Source organism: Cutaneotrichosporon oleaginosum, assembly GCF_008065305.1.
Source record: "Cutaneotrichosporon oleaginosum strain ATCC 20508 chromosome Unknown ATCC20508_contig05, whole genome shotgun sequence".
Taxonomy (NCBI): Eukaryota; Fungi; Basidiomycota; class Tremellomycetes; order Trichosporonales; family Trichosporonaceae; genus Cutaneotrichosporon; species Cutaneotrichosporon oleaginosum.
In genome coordinates, this window is record NW_027072174.1 from 1,849,326 (window position 1) to 1,866,613 (window position 17,288).

The 17,288-nt window shown below is 61.3% G+C and overlaps 9 protein-coding genes across 9 annotated transcripts; 6 read left to right on the forward strand and 3 right to left on the reverse strand.

The window, feature by feature from the left end:
• Nucleotides 1-835: 835 nt before the first annotated feature.
• COLE_06258 (uncharacterized protein) lies at nt 836-1,381 on the reverse strand (the record flags this gene model as incomplete). Its single annotated transcript, XM_018423137.2, has 1 exon — nt 836-1,381. One exon carries the CDS (start codon nt 1,379-1,381, stop codon nt 836-838), a length of 546 nt encoding a protein of 181 aa, XP_018278899.1.
• A 568-nt stretch (nt 1,382-1,949) lies between these two features.
• On the reverse strand, nt 1,950-2,626 carry COLE_06259 (uncharacterized protein; the record flags this gene model as incomplete). Its single annotated transcript, XM_018420361.1, has 5 exons — nt 1,950-2,073; nt 2,188-2,397; nt 2,456-2,476; nt 2,511-2,530; nt 2,564-2,626. The coding sequence occupies 5 exons, from the start codon at nt 2,624-2,626 to the stop codon at nt 1,950-1,952; spliced, it is 438 nt and encodes a 145-aa protein (XP_018278900.1).
• A 437-nt stretch (nt 2,627-3,063) lies between these two features.
• COLE_06260 (uncharacterized protein) lies at nt 3,064-4,731 on the forward strand (the record flags this gene model as incomplete). Its single annotated transcript, XM_065626474.1, has 7 exons — nt 3,064-3,116; nt 3,212-3,374; nt 3,410-3,592; nt 3,688-4,128; nt 4,168-4,467; nt 4,508-4,623; nt 4,662-4,731. The coding sequence occupies 7 exons, from the start codon at nt 3,064-3,066 to the stop codon at nt 4,729-4,731; spliced, it is 1,326 nt and encodes a 441-aa protein (XP_065482285.1).
• Nucleotides 4,732-5,410: 679 nt separating this feature from the next.
• On the forward strand, nt 5,411-6,670 carry COLE_06261 (uncharacterized protein; the record flags this gene model as incomplete). Its single annotated transcript, XM_018423139.2, has 1 exon — nt 5,411-6,670. The coding sequence occupies one exon, from the start codon at nt 5,411-5,413 to the stop codon at nt 6,668-6,670; it is 1,260 nt and encodes a 419-aa protein (XP_018278902.1).
• A 342-nt stretch (nt 6,671-7,012) lies between these two features.
• COLE_06262 (uncharacterized protein) lies at nt 7,013-8,194 on the reverse strand (the record flags this gene model as incomplete). Its single annotated transcript, XM_018425364.1, has 1 exon — nt 7,013-8,194. One exon carries the CDS (start codon nt 8,192-8,194, stop codon nt 7,013-7,015), a length of 1,182 nt encoding a protein of 393 aa, XP_018278903.1.
• A 505-nt stretch (nt 8,195-8,699) lies between these two features.
• On the forward strand, nt 8,700-9,730 carry COLE_06263 (uncharacterized protein; the record flags this gene model as incomplete). The annotated part of the gene is made up of 2 exons (XM_018425769.2): nt 8,700-8,761; nt 8,794-9,730. 2 exons carry the CDS (start codon nt 8,700-8,702, stop codon nt 9,728-9,730), a joined length of 999 nt encoding a protein of 332 aa, XP_018278904.1.
• Nucleotides 9,731-10,541: 811 nt separating this feature from the next.
• COLE_06264 (uncharacterized protein) lies at nt 10,542-12,410 on the forward strand (the record flags this gene model as incomplete). The annotated part of the gene is made up of 2 exons (XM_018426659.2): nt 10,542-11,086; nt 11,165-12,410. 2 exons carry the CDS (start codon nt 10,542-10,544, stop codon nt 12,408-12,410), a joined length of 1,791 nt encoding a protein of 596 aa, XP_018278905.1.
• Nucleotides 12,411-12,830: 420 nt separating this feature from the next.
• Nucleotides 12,831-14,596, forward strand: COLE_06265 (uncharacterized protein; the record flags this gene model as incomplete). The annotated part of the gene is made up of 4 exons (XM_018426660.2): nt 12,831-12,852; nt 13,004-13,195; nt 13,993-14,336; nt 14,489-14,596. 4 exons carry the CDS (start codon nt 12,831-12,833, stop codon nt 14,594-14,596), a joined length of 666 nt encoding a protein of 221 aa, XP_018278906.1.
• Nucleotides 14,597-15,088: 492 nt separating this feature from the next.
• On the forward strand, nt 15,089-17,027 carry COLE_06266 (uncharacterized protein; the record flags this gene model as incomplete). Its single annotated transcript, XM_018426661.2, has 2 exons — nt 15,089-16,033; nt 16,068-17,027. 2 exons carry the CDS (start codon nt 15,089-15,091, stop codon nt 17,025-17,027), a joined length of 1,905 nt encoding a protein of 634 aa, XP_018278907.1.
• Nucleotides 17,028-17,288: the final 261 nt, after the last annotated feature.

Sequence of the window (17,288 nt, forward strand, 5' to 3'; positions counted from 1 at the left end):
GACATCCCCACCAATGTCAGCGGGCTCCCGGCCACACACCGACACCACTGCCTCAGGCCTGCCACACTGCTCGCCAGCTGTTCTTCCAAACCGGGGAGATCGTCTGACGTAGTGCCTTACCCTTTCGAAGCCCACCCTTATGCTGCGGAGCCCATGAACGCCGCATTGCAGAAACCCAATGACGGGAGAGCGACGCAAATGGACAACGGTAAAACTCTCTGCTCTCGTGGACGCGGAAAATGCCGTGGTATGCTGTGGCGGCCAAAGATAGCACCTGCTCATTTGGCATTCCGCGTTCCCCGCCAGAGGGTGCACGTGATACCGAGCTGCGCTTTCATGTCGTCGTAACAGCCCAGCTATTAATGGCGTTAGATAGCTGTTTCGGCGTCCCCGCTCAATGCATATGCTCCGCATGGAGTGCTGCTGAATGGCTGATGGTGAGACGCTTTGTGTGGTCCGGACTCGGTGCCGACCTCGCGAGGCTTGTGCCTGGTGCCCAAGTTGGATGAGCGCTGTTTGTCCGTTGCTGTAACGCGCATGTGATTGGAATAAGTGGTTCTGGCGGAGACCGGTTGTGAACACCGCGCGTGCTATTACCTGCTTGAGATCTCAGGGAGGCTCCCGTTTCTCCGTCCTTGCCGCTCACCCAGGCGACATGCGCTCTTCCAGATGCTGATATGAACGGTACGCAAAATCAGCTGTGGGAACCAACGCCGTGGATGTCGTACACGACGGGAGTCCAGACCGCGGAGGATATCAAGGCGGCGCTCCGATGATCCGACCAAACAACGCGGCATACTGAATTGCATTTCTACTGGTCAGACGAGACGTCTATCTAATCTTGATCGAGCTGCATATCGCTTCCAGGCGACATCGAGCGCTCGTCCCGCACCGGAGAGTTGACAGGAGAGCGCGAACGACGTGGCGACTCACGTCGAGCCGCCGCCCACGCAGCAGCACGGGCGTTACGGCCTTGGCCTCCGTCCCGGGCAATGTCACGCTCGATATCGGCTGCACGCAGACGTTCGTCCGCCTCGTAGTCCAGCTTATCTTCCTCGCCGGAGATTCGATCTCTCAAAGCTCCCGCATCATTCTGCTTCGCAACCGACGCTCCGTCTCCCATCCGCCCAGCGTCCCACCGATCAGTTGCGCGCTCAAATGTCGGCGCCGCGCGCTCCCACCGGTCTGCATCCCACCGCCGCCCGCCAGGCCGGTCATCGCCGCGATCACGGCCCTCACGGCCACCTCGTCCCGGACTCGCACCGCGGCCACCGTCGTGCTCCCATCGCTGCTCACCATTGCCGCGGCGGTAGCGTGCGCGCGTGTCCTGTCCGCGCGGATTGTAATTGGACGGACGCGACTCGGGGTCGCGGTACCGCATAGTGCCCCGGCCTGAGGTCAGCCCAATACCCGAACATCTCAGATGCTCACCCTTGTACACAATGCCTCCTGACTCGCGGGTCGCCTCCAACTCCCGCTCGCGTTTCGCCTTCATCTCCTCCTCCTTCGCCAAGCGCTCGGCCTCGAGGCGCGCTTTCTCCTCCGCCTCGAGGCGGGCGTCGAGCTCGCTGATCGTTTCGGAAATGGAACGTCGGCGGCGTTCCTTCTTGTCCTTCTTCTCACTGCCTTCGCGCCGGTCCCGACGTTCCCGGCGATCCCGGCGCCGTTCCTCGCGCTCCTTCTCTTTCCTGGCGCGGCGGCGGCGACGCCGCTCCTCCTCGTCGGAGTCTGAGTCATCTGAATACTTGCTTCTCCTGCGACGCGGGGGCGACTGTGAGCGCGAAAGGGAGCGGGAAGGAGAAGGAGCGCGAGCCGGACGCCGTAACTCTAGCTCGCCAGCATGCGAGACTAACACAGGCGAGAGTGGCCGGTCTCGCCCGTCCGTTGCCAACGAGCCCATTGAGCGGATGTGTTCGATGCCGGAGACCACGCGACCAAACACCCTGTTGTCAGCGGCAGATCGTTCTGAAGCCGACATACACATGCTTGCCCGTGAGGTGGGGTGCTGGCGCCAGCGTGACGAACCACTGCGAGCCATTGGTGTCGGGGCCGCGGTTCGCCATCACGAGGAGACTGAGGTTAGCTGGTCTAATCACTGGAGATCCTGTCACTACCACAGGGTTGGGTAACCGAGTTGAAATATTGTGTGCTTGGGGCCAGCTGCTGCCTGCCCGGCCCGGCACTCACCCTTCGCGGTCCACCTCAGTCCCATCTCCTGTAAGGCGCTCGTCCGCGAACGTGCCGCCGTAGATAGACTCGCCACCAGAACCGTTCCGCTTGGTGAAGTCTCCACCTTGCAGCATGAAACCGTCGATGATGCGGTGGACCGGCGAACCTTTGTACGCGAGTGGCTCCCCTTTAGCATTGCGCTTCTCGCCGGTGCACAAGGCTCGGAAGCTGGCATTAACATGACAAACATGGTGTGCGCCAGAAGACCAGCCAGCAGTCAACTTACTTCTCAGCCGTCTTGGGCACCCTGATGTCAGCTGTCGCAACGCAGTGGAACGTACACGTCGGAGAATAGCTCGAACTGCAGTAAGCTTAGAACCTATCGGCAGCTCACGACTACGCGACCCAGAGGCGCGTCACCGACCGTAAAGTCCATGAACACGCGCGGAAGAGGCATGGCGAGGCGCGTGGATGGATGAAAGCAGGTCGAGAGGTGGAGAGGAGGCGTTGAGCAGCATAAGCCCGGAAATGACCCAGGTGGAGGTTGAAGGTAAATTGGTGCCGCGGCGGAGGACGCCGGAGATGTCGCGCGTGTCCGCTCACGCGTCAACACGCGACGCGACTGGATCTCTCGATGTCGAGCTCGTCGACAACATCATCCATCACCATCCTAATCTTCTTGCCATCCTCTTGCCTACACTCCTACTCCATCTTGTCGCCATCGCCATCCGCGCTGCTCAAGTCCAGATTGGAAGTCCCGTGCTTGTCATCAGTCCTCATCCTCATCCGGCCCGCCGAAGGCTTTGGACGCGTCAACAATAGGCGCCGACCTTCCATCACCTCCACCTTCTTTCCTACACTCCGCCGTCTCGTGAAGTCGCAACGCCGCTCACTATGGGACGCGAGATCATCTCTATCCAAGCTGGTCAAGCTGGAAACCAGAGTACGTAGCTGAATGATTCGGGGCAATCACTGACACCAGTTGGATCAGAAGTGCGTCTGATCCCCGTCATTTGTCGCTGCTCCGCTTCCGACGTCGCTGACCCCAGTTTTGGCAGAAGCTATGCGCGGAACATGGGATCTCACCAACGGGCATGCTCGAGGACACTGCCGAGACCCAGGGCGATCGTAAGGATGTCTTCTTCTACCAGGCCGATGATGAGCATTACATCCCTCGCGCAATCATGATCGACCTCGAACCTCGAGTGAGTGGTGTTGCAGGTGCAGTAGCTTACTTCAGGTAATCAACAACATTCTGACATCGCCGTTCAAGGGGCTGTATAACCCTGAGAACATCTATGTCTCGAAGACTGGCGGCGGCGCAGGGAACAATTGGGCGCAGGGGTATGCTGCGGGCGAGCGCGTGTACGACGACGTGATCGAGATGATCGACCGAGAAGCGGACGGAAGTGACAGTTTGGAAGTGAGTACAAGCGCCCGCAAACTGTGTGGCGAGCAAGTCTTTTGACTTGCGATGTTCAATTCCAGCCCGACGCACCCGGACATGCTAATCCACAGGGCTTCATGCTACTTCACTCTATCGCTGGCGGAACAGGATCAGGGCTTGGCTCTTTTCTTTTGGAGCGCTTGAACGACCGGTTCCCGAAGAAGCTCATTCAGACATACTCGGTATTCCCAGAGGCGTCTGACGTCGTGGTGCAGCCGTACAACTCGCTTCTAGCCACCAAGCGGCTGGTCAACAATGCCGACTCTGTCGTCGTGCTCGACAACGGCGCGCTGACGCGCATCGCCGCTGATCGCCTGCATGTGCAGGATCCCAGCTTTGTTCAGACGAATCAGCTCGTCTCCACCGTCATGGCGGCCAGCACCACCACCCTCCGTTACCCCTCGTATATGAACAATGACCTCGTCGGTATCATTGCGAGCCTGATCCCCACTCCGCGGTGCCACTTCCTCATGACGAGCTACACCCCGTTCACAGGAGACGAGATTGACAAGGTGGATACCTCTCAATAATCGGCATTTGCTAACGCGCAGGCCAAGTCGATCCGGAAAACGACCACGCTCGACGTTATGCGCCGCTTGCTACAGCCCAAGAATCGGCTCGTCTCGACCACTTCTACGCGCACCTCGTGCTACGTGTCGTGTTTGAATATCATTTCGGGTGACGTCGACCCAACAGATGTCCACAAGTCGCTTTTGCGCATCAGGGAGCGACAGCTCGCCAATTTCATCCCTTGGGGCCCAGCCAGCATTCAAGTGGCCCTCACGAAGCGCAAAACGTCGCAGAACCGCGTATCGGGTATCATGATGGCCAACCATACTAGCATGGCGTCTGTGAGTCACGCTTTCCGTTGGAAGCAGGGGCTGACACCAGCTTTTCAAGCGCATGCTTGACCAGTATGACCGGCTGCGCAAGCGCAATGCCTTCCTTGAACAATACAAGAAAGAGGAGATGTTTGCCAACTCTCTGGAAGAGTTTGATGATTCTCGGTGAGCTTGTTCAAGATTACGGCAAAGCTGACTTGCAGACGAGTGGTTGCGGAAATGGCTGAGGAGTACAAGGCGATGGAGAGCGAGTCGTATATCAACTTCGGATGATGCGTCTTTGGTATCAATTATCACCCACATGTATAGTAGCTAGTCCTGGACGCCAGATGCCAACGTGCTTACTTCTGCTCGGCTGACACTGACACATCTCGCTCTATATCAGCAACTGCAACAGCGCTGCCCTTATCGATGACGTCGCGGCACGCACGAACGTTCCCCATCCGATGGTGGTGACCAACGAGCGTCTCCATCCGAGCACCGTTGCCCACCTGTCGAAGCATGTTCAAGGGGGGTCAAGCTCAGATCGTGACCCATGCGGTCACCGGTTCATGCGGTCCGCCCAGCTCTCCGGGCCATCCAATTGTCCATGCTCACCTCAGCTAACCTGAAACTTGGTAAACTGCTGACGCTCCAATCCTAAGCCGTGTGGCATGCTGAATTCGATCGCCGAGTGACACACGTGCCTTGCTTTCCGCGGTCGGCATCCTTCAATTATTACTGATTCTCTCTGCGAGCTGGCATGCTACCCTGAGATGCTCATATCGCTAATGTCTTAACCCAGGTACCCCAGATCGCTTGATTGAGAGACATCTGTTCATCCGCGATGACCTCACACGTGCGAGTCAAGTGACTGCAGCACGACGGTTCTCTTGGCGTCGGCTTCCGCGGAGCATAAAAAGCGGTGGATGGGGAAGCCATCTCACCTCATCCACCAAAAAGACTCGCTGCGATGCTCGCCCACGTCCTAGCCCTTCTGCCCGTGATCGCTGCCGTGCCGCTCAAGCGCGACAACACGACTCCGGCGCCCGCGCCGATGTCGCTGCGCCACGACCTCGCCCACTTCGACTTTACGCCCATCACGCAGATCTCGCTCGGCCCGCGCCCCTACTACCTCGTGGACGACATGTCGCCGTCGCCGCTCAAAGACCAGCTGACGCAGTGCAAGGAGCATACCCAGAAGACGTCCAAGTGGTCGATCGGGCACCGTGGCGGCGGCACGCTCCAGTTCCCCGAGCACACGGTCGAGTCGAACCTGGCGGGCGCGCGCATGGGCGCCGGCATCCTCGAGTGCGACGTCGCCTTCACCAAGGACTTGCAGCTCGTGTGCCGCCACTCGCAGTGCGACTTGCACACGACGACCAACGTCGTCGCCATCCCCGAGATGAACGCCAAGTGCACGCAGCCGTTCGTGCCCGCGAACGGCACGGCGCCGGCCAGAGCCAAGTGCTGCACCGCCGACTTTACGATGGACGAGCTGCGCACGCTGTGCGCCAAGATGGACTCGAGCTACGCCAACGCCACGACCCCCGAGCAGTACCTCGGCGGCGTGGCGCCGTGGCGCACGACGCTGTACAACCAGTGCGGGACGATCATCAGCCACCGCGACCACATCGCAATGACACTCGCCCTCGGCCTCGACTTCACGCCCGAGCTCAAGACCCCCGAGGTCCCCATCCCCGAAGGATACAGCCAGGAGGCGTACGCGCAGCAGCTCGTCGACGACTACCGCGAGATGGGGGTCGACTTTTCGCGTGTCTGGCCCCAGAGCTTCCTCTACGACGACATCCTCTACTGGCTCAAGGCGGAGCCCAAGTTCGCCAAGCAGGCGCTCTTCCTCGACGAGACAGGCGATAACGGCAAGCTGGCGAATGCGACCGCCGCGCTCAAGGGCCGCAAAAAGGACGGTGTCAAGTGGATCGCACCGCCCACCAGCTACCTCCTCAAGGCGGTGGACGGGCGTCTCGAGGCGTCCGAGTACGCCAAGGAGGCCAAGCGCCTTGGGTTCGGAGTCGTTGCGTGGTCGCTAGAGCGCTCGCCCCCCCTTGCAAAGGTCAAGGGCGACTACTACTACGAGAACTTTGACAGCGCTATCACCCGCGACGGCGACCTGTTTGTCGTCCTCGACGCGCTTAAGAACGTCGGCGTTGACAAGGTCTTCTCGGACTGGTCGGCCGCGACCACCTTCTACGCCAACTGCATGGGGCTGTAGTAGTACACATTATAATAATGGTAGATGAACATTGAATGGGCAGCGTATGGGTGCCGCCAGATGTGTCGCCAACATGGCTCCGGACAAGATGTGCTGCCCCCCGCGGAGCGTCACTCGAGGATGAAGTCCATCTCTGGACGGCAGCAGCCTGTGCAACCAGGCTTCAGGATTCAAGAAGGCTGCAGGTACGTGTGCGAAGGTCTGCACGGTCGTAGCCATTCAATGAAGACTTGCCAGCGGTTGCCATGTGTGGGTAACGTCCGACCCTGGTTGAGGCTGCGAGATGAAGCTGCTGAGAATGTGGCCCGAGGACTCAAAGGGAGATATGAGCGCATCGAGGGCTCATCCTACGGGCGACGTCCAAGTCGTCCGGCCTTCGTCCTCGCTCTCCGGTCCGGGCCCCATAGTGTCTGCAAACTCGGTTTCAAGGTGAAAGCGCTCATCACCAACGCGCTGGCGGTAGTCGTCTAACGAAAGATACGCGATGGCCTTCATGCGCTCTGCGGCTGTATCCTCGCATTTGAGGAAATCAACGAGGATGGACTGAATTTCGTCCATGAGTGTATCGTACGAGCACACGCGGTTGTGAGGGAGAAAAGCAAACCAGCCATCAAACCCGACGAGGGTGATGGGCACGAGATCGCACTCGGCGAGAATCTTGGCGATCCGCCGCGCCATGTTGCGGAATGTGCCCTCATAGTCGTCCGCACGCCGCGGTGCGCGGCGGGAAGCTGCGACGCCTGGTGGGCGCGGAGCAAAGCCTGGGGGCGGGCGGGCGAGGATGACGGTGAACGCGCCGGGCACGTGGAAACTCCTTGAAGGTCGCGAGAGCGGAATCACGAATCCCGTGTATTGCCCGGCACCTAGGGCGCTGATGCGAGGGTGGGGCGCGGCGAGGTGGGACGCGCGCCCGTTGTCGCCGAACGTAAGGGAGGAGGGGAGAACGGAGGGGCGGCGAATTGTGCCGCGCACATTCTGGACGGCGCCAGCTAGCGACTTGGGGAAGCACCCGTGCGAGCCAAATGCGTTCTCCAGCGGCACAAAGGTCGGCTGGAAGTAGGGGAGCGAGATGATGAGGTGGTCCCAGTAGGCGGAGAAGGTGTCGACGCCGACGCGGTTCATGAGATATGCGCGAGCGTGCGGGAGGGGTGCCCGGTCTCGCATCACGTACCCGTGGTCACGGAGAAGCTCGAGCTTGCGGAGCCGGCAGAGGCCTGCAAGAGCGGCCGCACTGCCCCCGCACCCGAGGTCGAGGACGCGCGTTGCGTCGCCCACGCTTGTCTCGTACCAGTCCTGCCGAGGGATCACGCCGAGCGGGCCGTGCATCACGACGACGGACCTGCCGCCCTCGCACCGGTGCTCGATGCTCACGTGCGAGACGAAGCGTGCGTCCGCGCGATCCCGCCAAGAGCGCGAGACCTGGCGCATAACGAGGAGGGCATCGCGAGAGGCGAAGGCGAAGACCTGCTCGATGATCCCCGGGAAGGAGAGCTCGTCGAAGGCGAGGGGCTCGACGGAGGACATGGTGTGGTGTAGAGAGTGGGTCGATGGAGCGCTCGGGTGGATACAACTGGAGCATGGAGCGGAAACAGCTCGCAGTCGAGATGACCAAGCACTGTCACGTGACACCTCCACCTCCCACTCTTATCAGCTCCGTCCAACTCTTCTGCTGATTTTCAGAACGCCGAGAGTGCAGCTGACACCCAGCAGCATCGTCGGCAACGGACCGCGCCTGCAACACGTGATGGCTGCTGGATGGAGCATAACGGGCCTTCCAAACAATAATAAGCAGCAGTATCATAGTTGTCGGCACGCACCGTTGCCCACCGCGAATACCGAGGACCCGTCGCATCGGTTACCTCCGAAAGCGGCGTGTCGGCATAGCCGGTCCAACTACGTCTATGTACTTGTACGACCACTAGCCTCATCTCCACCTCTTCTCTCCAGCTAGCTAATCCTACCTCAGCCTACGCTCCTCACAATCCGTCTACTACTTATCGAACTCTCGCGCCTCTTCACTCTGCGCACCATGAAGCCCCAAAAGCTCGGCAAGCCGCTGAAGGCACCACCAGTGCCAAGCCCGAGTGCGAGGTGAGTACCCCCCAAGGCTCGGCTGACGGCAGCATCATGCTGCTCTCGCCCACGAACCAGCTTCTGCTGCTGCACCGCGTCAACACGTCCTCCTCCTTCGCTTCCGCACACGTGTTCCCCGGCGGCAACTGCCATGCATTCCACGACGGGCCGATCCCCGCGCCCGACGACCCGAAGCGGCACCTCGACGGGGACGTGTACAAGCTCGCTGCGATCCGCGAGACGTTTGAGGAGAGTGGTATCTTGCTGGCGCGCGATGCTGCAGGCAAGCTCTTGTCCCTGTCGCCTGAGGTGAGGGCCGAGGGCCGCAAAGCCGTGCACGCGAACAAGATCCCCTTCCCAGAGTGGGTAAAGCAGCACGGCGGCGTGCCCGACACCGGCGGACTCGTGCCGTTTACACGCTGGATTACGCCGCCCGCGCCCCACCTCAAGAAGCGATTCACGGCGCAGATGTACATCTACCTCCTCCCATTCAACTGGGTGAACGAGGTCGCGACGCACGACGGCGGCCTCGAGCACACAGCCGCCGACTTTGACGACGTCCAAACGTGGATCAAGAAGTCGCAGGACAATGAGATCATCCTCTTTTCGCCACAGGCCTACCTCATCAACATGCTGGGGCAGTTCTTCACTGGCGCAAAGGACTACGAGGCGCAGCGGCATAGGCTGCTCGAGTTCCTGCAGACAGTGCCGACCGGCCCCACCGACCACCCGACCGCCAAGATTCCCTGGGCGGACAAGGTCATGTCTCCGTCCCAGCTGCCGGGGGTGCAGTTTGCCGACGGCCGGGTCGTGATCCGCAACGACGACCCCGGACCCGAGCTGCGCGGCACCGAGCGCGGCGGCGACTGGGACCGCGTGATTGTGAGCATGCTCGGCAAGGGCGGGAGGGACGGCGGCAAGATGATGTGGCGCAAGGATGTGCTTGCTGCTGCCGCGGCGGAGCGGCCTTCGGAGGCGAAGTTGTAGCCTGTTGTTGTTTGAATACTGTTTGTCGATTGCGGGCGGGCACTGCTTGGGGGGGTTGAGCGAGACAGATGGGCCGCCGATCGATGTGAGCGGAAGAGTGCCGCTACTCTCTGGCAATGCGTTGGTCCCGACTCACCAGAGACACTCCCCTCCCTACGCACTGGCAGCATACTACTGAGCTTACCAATGTTCGTGATGCCCTCAACGCAGCAAGAACGCAGCAAGTGACGTCGGTGGACGGCGTCCAGCCTAATTAAGAGCTAATGTTTGTCAGGCACAGAGTCCTGCCGAGCAAGCCGAGCGTTCCAGAACACCTACAATCAGCTAATTGCATAGATCTGAGCCACTCAATGCAGGCTTCATGAGCAATAAGCCCCGGACGAGCACCGCCGACCTTGCAGCTCCCATGCTCCCACGCCCAGGCGTCAACTGGTGATCCTGCACGGGTGGCGCTCAATTGGCTTGCTCGGTCCGCGTTCGGAAGAGCCCCCATTCCGCGCTTTAAGGCTTTCAGACTGTGGCTTTCCCATATCTCTCTACCGCACTACCGTCAGGCTCGGGCTTGGAGGTGGGTGCCGAACAAGCTCGAGCAATCAAGGCGCTGCGGATCGCGCCTGCATTTGAAGGTGACGTGAGGCTACTTCCCGATCCCCGTTGGCGGATGGTATCCTGAGCACAGCACCGAGCACCGAGCGCAAGTGCACGCTCAGATGCATTTGTGGTTATAAGAGCGCCTCCGTTCTGTGGGAGCTGCATCACCACGCATCGATCTGGCACACCTGTACTCCATTTACTCGCCCGAACTTGACGCATGAAGACTCTCGCCCTTGTATGGCTAGGCCTGGTGGCAGCCAGCGCCTCCACGGAGCGGCGGACGAACAATGAGTGCCACAAGCCTATCCGCCGCTTCGGCGCACCTGGGATGAACCACAACTACTATCCCGGATGGGACACAGGCCACCGCATGTACAACCCGGACGGCACGCGCAACCACGACCACGACCATGACCACGACCACGGCCATGGTCACGGCCACGGCCATGGCTCCGACACGGATGAGTACGGCCACCCCCACTCAGACCACCACGGCGAGCACAACGGCGAGCCCCCCAACAACGGGGAAGAGTGTGCCGACACCTCGGTTGACGGCACCGTCCAGGAGATCATCAACAACCCCACCGTGCCGGTGAACGAGCCGATCCCCGTCGTAGCGGACAACACGACCGTCCCGGACCTGGTCGACTCTGGTGTCGTGCCAACGACGAACATCACCGATCCTGTTCTCGACGACGGCATGATGCCGGCGCTGATGAACTCGTCGACGGGCGGCGACGCCATCGGATTCGGCGGCATCACGTCGCCGGGTATGGCGGGCGGCGAGCGCCCGCCGCAAGGCACGAGCGCCAATGTCGCCTTCGACTCGAACACGGGCAGGAGCATGATGGTGCGCCGCTCGCCGCTCGCCGCCCAGCGCGAAGCGCTGGACGCGCGCAAGCGGCAGCTGACCGTCAACGCGCAGCCGGCGCCGCCCGCGCAGAAGTCGGAGACGGAAGAGCCCGACCCCGATAAGCGCTGCGCGTACGAGCGCACCGAGCATGTCCTGGGCGGCGACGGGAGCCCATCCAAGGGCTCGCTCTGGGCGCTTGAGGGATATGTCGACCTCGTCGCTGCGGACGTGCAGCAGGGGGGCATCGGCGACTGCGGGCTCGGCGCGAGCGTCATGGCCCTCGCTGCCGGCGGGTGGACCCGATACCTCAAGAACAGCTTTACGCGTGTCGGCACTGGCGAGGGCAGTTACGAGGTCCTCCTGAAGAGAGACGGGGTCACGCAGCGCATCGCTATCGATGACCAGCTCCCCGTGCGCACCGCAGGCAGCGCAAGCAACTGCTGGCCCTACCCCGGGTATCAGCCGGTCGAGGATGCTGTCGTCGACGCGACCGACCCGCGCGGATACAAGAAGACGCCGATTTTCTTCATGCCACTCCTCGAGAAGGCGTTTGCAAAGTTCCTGGACGCCAATCCAGACTGGAAGAGCACACCGCCGGAGGTTATGGGGTATCTTGGTCTCGAGGGGATCAACCCGTCGTTCGCGCTTGCAGCCCTCACCGGTGGCACCCCCAAGCCGGTGTACCGCACACGCGCCGGATTCGACCCCTTCATCCTTGGGGCCGTCTTGACGTGCATGATCGGCGACGCCCCGTGTGTTATCGGCACGACTAATGCGACGACGCTCGAGGGCCTCGGGATGAAAGACACCACGCAGACAATCTGGCTCAACCCGGACCGATCCGAGGGCTATGCGCCCGGCAACACGGCAGGTATGACCGCCTCGGACTCGCCTAAGAGCAACAGCACGTACACGGTCATCGACTTTGACCAGGTCGTGGTCGTCGACGGGCGCGACCGCTCGACGGCCCTCACGCTGGTGGGCACGCACGCGTACGCCTTCGACCACTCCGCGTCGACCGACTGGCCGCTCCAGAACTCGGTGAGCGCGTGGAACGAGGCCCGCATCAACATCGTCAACCCCTGGGGCAGCAACCCCTGCTCGTGGCCTGGCGGCGGGTGCGGCAAGGACGGCGGCATCTACCCCCAAGCAGCGCGCCTCCCGCTCAGCCTGCGCACTTTTGTGCAGACCATCTACTCGGTCTACACGGTCGAGAACATGCCTCCGGCGTGAGGGAAGTGTGGCAATGGACACTGTTTCTAGATGTAATACAAAGCGTAGACCAATAAGGAGTCTGAGAAGTACCTGAGGACGGATGCACAGATAATTGTACGGGCTCAACATGGTTGCGCTGAGTGGCAGCTCCCATGGGTCCATCTAGGCAGATGCACTAAGCGTTGAGCGACTTCTTGCCTGTGGGAGGTTCTCCGCCCATGCTGTGTGCCATCTTTGAGTCGAAAAACACTGACATGCAGTACAGCTCATGGGAATCGGCATGAAAGCTTCGCGCATGTTAATTCAGCTACTCAATTCAGTGACCCCAAACAATTCAAGCCGGGGTGTCGCAGAAATAGGTTTTCAGATTGCTGGCGTTAGTGCATTTCATTCACGGCCCACCCAGGCACAGACGACCTCTTTGCGAGACACATCACCATGAAGAGACAAGTTCTGTCTGGTTTGCCAGCTGGGCAGCCAGCGTGCGAGCTTTGAGGTTTATAAGTTGCCACCATACCCAACTTCTATCTCCAACAGCTCGCTTCTCCATCCTCCGCCAACATCTACTCCCAAACGATGTGTTCGTGCCCCCGTCGCGCTGCTGACCCAAGCCGATGCCCCTAACCCCTACCTCGTCTACGCCTACGCCCTTACGAAGTACCCCCACCGGTCGGAGACCATTGACCGCCGTTTCTTGAGGCAGCGTACGGAGGCCATCTGTGCGAAGATGAAGGAGGCGGAGAAGAAGCGGGAGAATCCGTTTGACGCCGTGCGTCGCCAGGTCGAGGCTGTGGGGGGGAAGCGTGCGTAGTGCGGTCGGTTCCAGGCCTAGCCGTCCCATGCGCTGGCTAGGTCTTCTTCCCGCCGCATCAAGTTGAGAGGAGTTGAATTGCGCCATCGACGCTAGGCTGTCAACGCTAGGCCGTTACGATGATGACTATAGCAATCCTCTACTTCAGACTGTCGGGTGGCGGCATCCTAATGGTCTTCGGCTTGCTTTCAATGTATTTGTATCTCTCATTGCGTTTCAAACTTGATCTCATCTCTCAAGAACAGCCCTGGCGTCCTGTTCGGACCACTGGTGGCGTCCAAGACTCTACGGCGTTGCCTGCAGAAAGCAGCATGCTGAGCAACGGTACAGGGAAAGTAGTGGGCTAAATCGTAATCAATCTAGCCAAAACTGTCAACAACGCGTGCCATTAAGCGTCTCCGCTATCTTCTCGTGGCGTCAGATTTACTCTGGATGGGCGAAAGTGTGACAGTACCTCGGAGCAAGCCTTCTTCGTCAGCAGAGACGAGCAGCGCATGCTAACCACATCCGGGCCGTTTTTTCGGGGGTCGTGATTTTTTTTTTTGACTCAGCGCGTACTCTACGCTTACCACATCCCCCAAAGCCTCTAGTCTTGCCTCGTAGTGGTTAAGCTATTGTCACTAGTGTGGAACGAGTGGTCCCGAGCATGCCTCCTTCCTCGCTACTTATCATGCCTTACTCACTCTTCCCAAATACCACCTTCATCTTCTTCTTCTCTCTGCTCCCTCTCCGCTTTCCTCGTACTCTGTCCAAGTCATGTGTACGTCCTCCTTGCTCAGCTGACCTCAGCTATGCCCGACTCCAACCCCTACGTCGTCTACGCCGACATGCTCACAAAGTTTCCAGACCACGCGGATGAGATCACGGATGAGTTCATGCGGCAGCGCACGGAGATCATCCTCCGCAAGATCCAGGCGGCGAACGCACGACAGCCGAGTCCGTTCGATGAGGTGCGCCGAATGGTCATCCCGGAGAATGAACAGGCGCTAGCGCAGTGGGACGCGACGATTCACCGGCTCAGCAACGGCCTACTACCGTCACCCGCGCCGCCACCATCAGCCTCAGCTCCGTCAACCCCTTCAGCTTTGCCCGAGCCGCCGCCACCAAAGCCGACAGAGCCCGCCCAGCCGCGAGTATTAAAGTGGCGGCCTCTCCCGCGTCTTCCCTTTCAGCGGCGCCCGCTTCCACATCCTCCCGCTTCGACGGCACCTGCCCCCAATCCAGCTTGACCCCCGCTTCTCCGTTCACTTTGACGTGGAAACCTCTCTTCCAAACTTCCTCCCAGCGACCTGCTAAACCAGGCCTTCTTCTCACTGCACAGCTCGGCAAGCGATCCCGCGAGCTCGACGCGGGGTCGTGTCCCCGCGAGCAGCGCCCTGCCACATGGCCCTAGTCTGTTGTAGCATCCATGTGCTTGCCGCCCCGGCCAGATATGTGATGCATCAGCGAATGCCACTAGCTGTAGTCAGCAAATTGCAAAGCATTGAGGTTTCAGCACACCCTTGGGCTAATGGAGAGCATGGTCATTACGATTTCGGCATCAAACCGCCATGTCTCCGGACTGAGTGGTCTTTACGGCATATCCACTCTACAGGTACGATTCGAACATTCTCTGGAGTACGAAGCCCAACGATGACGTGAGATGCGTGCGTCGTTCTTCACGCGTCGGCGCACCGAGAACAAGTTGCCTCACTGCGAGATAGATGATGAGTGGACTAGTGGATGCGTAGAAACAGCATGAACAGAGGAGCGAGCAATCTCCCAGCCGAGGATGATCCGACGACAGACGCCTCCAGGGCCCAGGTTATCGGCGCGGCGTCATTCCACCGCCACCTCCTTGCTCGCTCTCTTCGACTCGTCAACTCCCTCTCTCACTTGCAGCAACATGACCAGCATTACAATCCAAACTCCCTCTCCCAGCTCCCCCGTGCACTCGCATCTGACCCTCATCATCGGCCATATCAGCCCAGCCCCGCCCCACGGCTCGTCCGTGACCGTTACCGCCGCCCCGCACCCACCCGTCCGCTTCCCCGTCCACCCAAACGGCCGCTTCAAAGCGCTGGCACCCCTCACCCCCGGCGAGAATGGAGTGTATATCGAGTGCGGCGCCGCGTCGACCATGCATCCAGTCTTCTACCAGCCACTGCAGACACGCCCGATCTCCCTGATCATAGTCGCCGCCCGCGACTCACCGCTCTGCTTCGACGACGTGCGCCCCACCAACGTCGAGATGGCCGCGCGGCGCCTCCGCATGGCCGCCTACCTCTGGCAGGCGTACACCGGGGAGCAGATGATGCGCGCGGGCTTCGGCCCACGCACATTCCAGTTCGAGACGGAGTGGGGCGTGGACACCGTCTCCGCGGCTGGCGTGCACGCGCAGATCCCAAAGGTCACGCTCGTGCGGAGCCGCCACAGCGTCGCGGAAATCCGCGACGAGAACCGCGCGCAGCAGGGCAGTGGAAGCGGCAAACAGGACCTGTACGGGATGATGCGGGAGGCAGTAGCCGCCGCGCCCGAGTTCGCGGGCCGCACCGGCCTGCAGGCCGCCGTGTTGATTCTGGACGCGACGCACCGCAACGGCCTGATTGTGGGGCACGCGGCGCTCGGCGGCGACGGCGACCCCTTCCCCCTCGCGATCTTCGGGAGCCACACGTGCTTTGCGTGGCCCGAGACGCTGGACCAGGTCGTGCCAACCTTCACGTGCCGCGATGCGGTGGACACGCGCTCCTGCGGCATCGACGCCGAGGGCAAGGACTACGGCATGGCGGCGCAGGTCGGCATCGGCGCGATGATGCACGAGGTCGGGCACATGCTCTCGTGTCCGCACCAGGTGGGTTGTATGCTCACGCTGTCGCTGACGGGAGACACATGGCGTGATGCTGCGCGACTATGTGCGCCTCGCGGAGAGCTTTATCGCTCTCCAACCTGACGACAGGAACGAGTGTATGTGGCACCGGCTCGACGCGCTGCGCTTCCTCGCCCACCCCTCGTTCGCGCTTCCCTCGGACAAGTCACTTCCCGCGACCAAAGGCGCGATCCTCGTCACAGCCGCAGCGGACGGCGTGCAAGTCTCGACGCCGGACAGCGCGGTGCTCGCCATCGAATATCGTCGGCCGGGGAAGGAGACGGCGGACCCGTTCGTCGACCTGTCGGGGCAGGGCGTGGCGTCCTTCGGCATCCCCCGCGCGTCGCTCGACGGCTTCGACCGGGTCACGGTGCTCGCGAGCGACGGGGGCAAGCTCGAGTTCCCGCTCGCCGACATCTGGCCTGCGCGCGGCGCGCTCCGCTCCCCGCCCTTCGGCGCGCGCACGGGCACGCGGCACGCCGTCGGCGTGCCCCCCGCCCTCCGGCATATCCGGGTATACTGCGGCGCGGCGCTGGACGGGCTCGAGCTCGACGGCGCGCTGTTCGGCACGCGCGGCGGGTCGCCGCACGACTGGGCGCTGCGCCCCGGCGAGTACGTCACTCGTATTCACGTGCAGCACGGCGCGTGGATCGACGGCATCCAGTTCGTCACGGACCAGCGGGCGTCGCCGTGGTTCGGCGCGCGCGGCGGCGGGCCGGGCGAGGCGCGCGTGCCGCACGGGTATAGGTGGAGCGGGGTGTTTGGGCACGTCGGCGCATGGTGCCATGGTATCGGGTTCGAGTTTGAGCCGCTCGGCGCGCAGAATGCGCCCGTGTTGCAGGGCGCTGCGCAGGGGGACGTGAACGGGCATGGCGCGCAGGGGCTGCATGGGCTGCAGCAGCAGTGGCATGCGAGCGCGCCGCTCCGGCAGGGGATTGAGGCCAAGGTCAAGAGCAAGCTCAAGAGCTTATTCGGGTAGGCCGGCGTGAGGGTGTGTCCGACTGGACTGCGTCGCGCGTCGAGTCGCGGACGCGGGTTGTACGGGTGCTGGTGCTAGATTGGTTAGAGCGCGACGATGTGTACTTGGGCTCAAGAGCCCAGCAGAGATGTCTCCTTCAAACAGCAGGATGGGTTGGTGGTGGTGGGAGATCCCGGAGACGGTCGTCCAAAGAGGCACGTTTACCCGCACGACTACAGTCCAACGACAGCAATGACTGACCATGACTGGCTCGTACTGTCT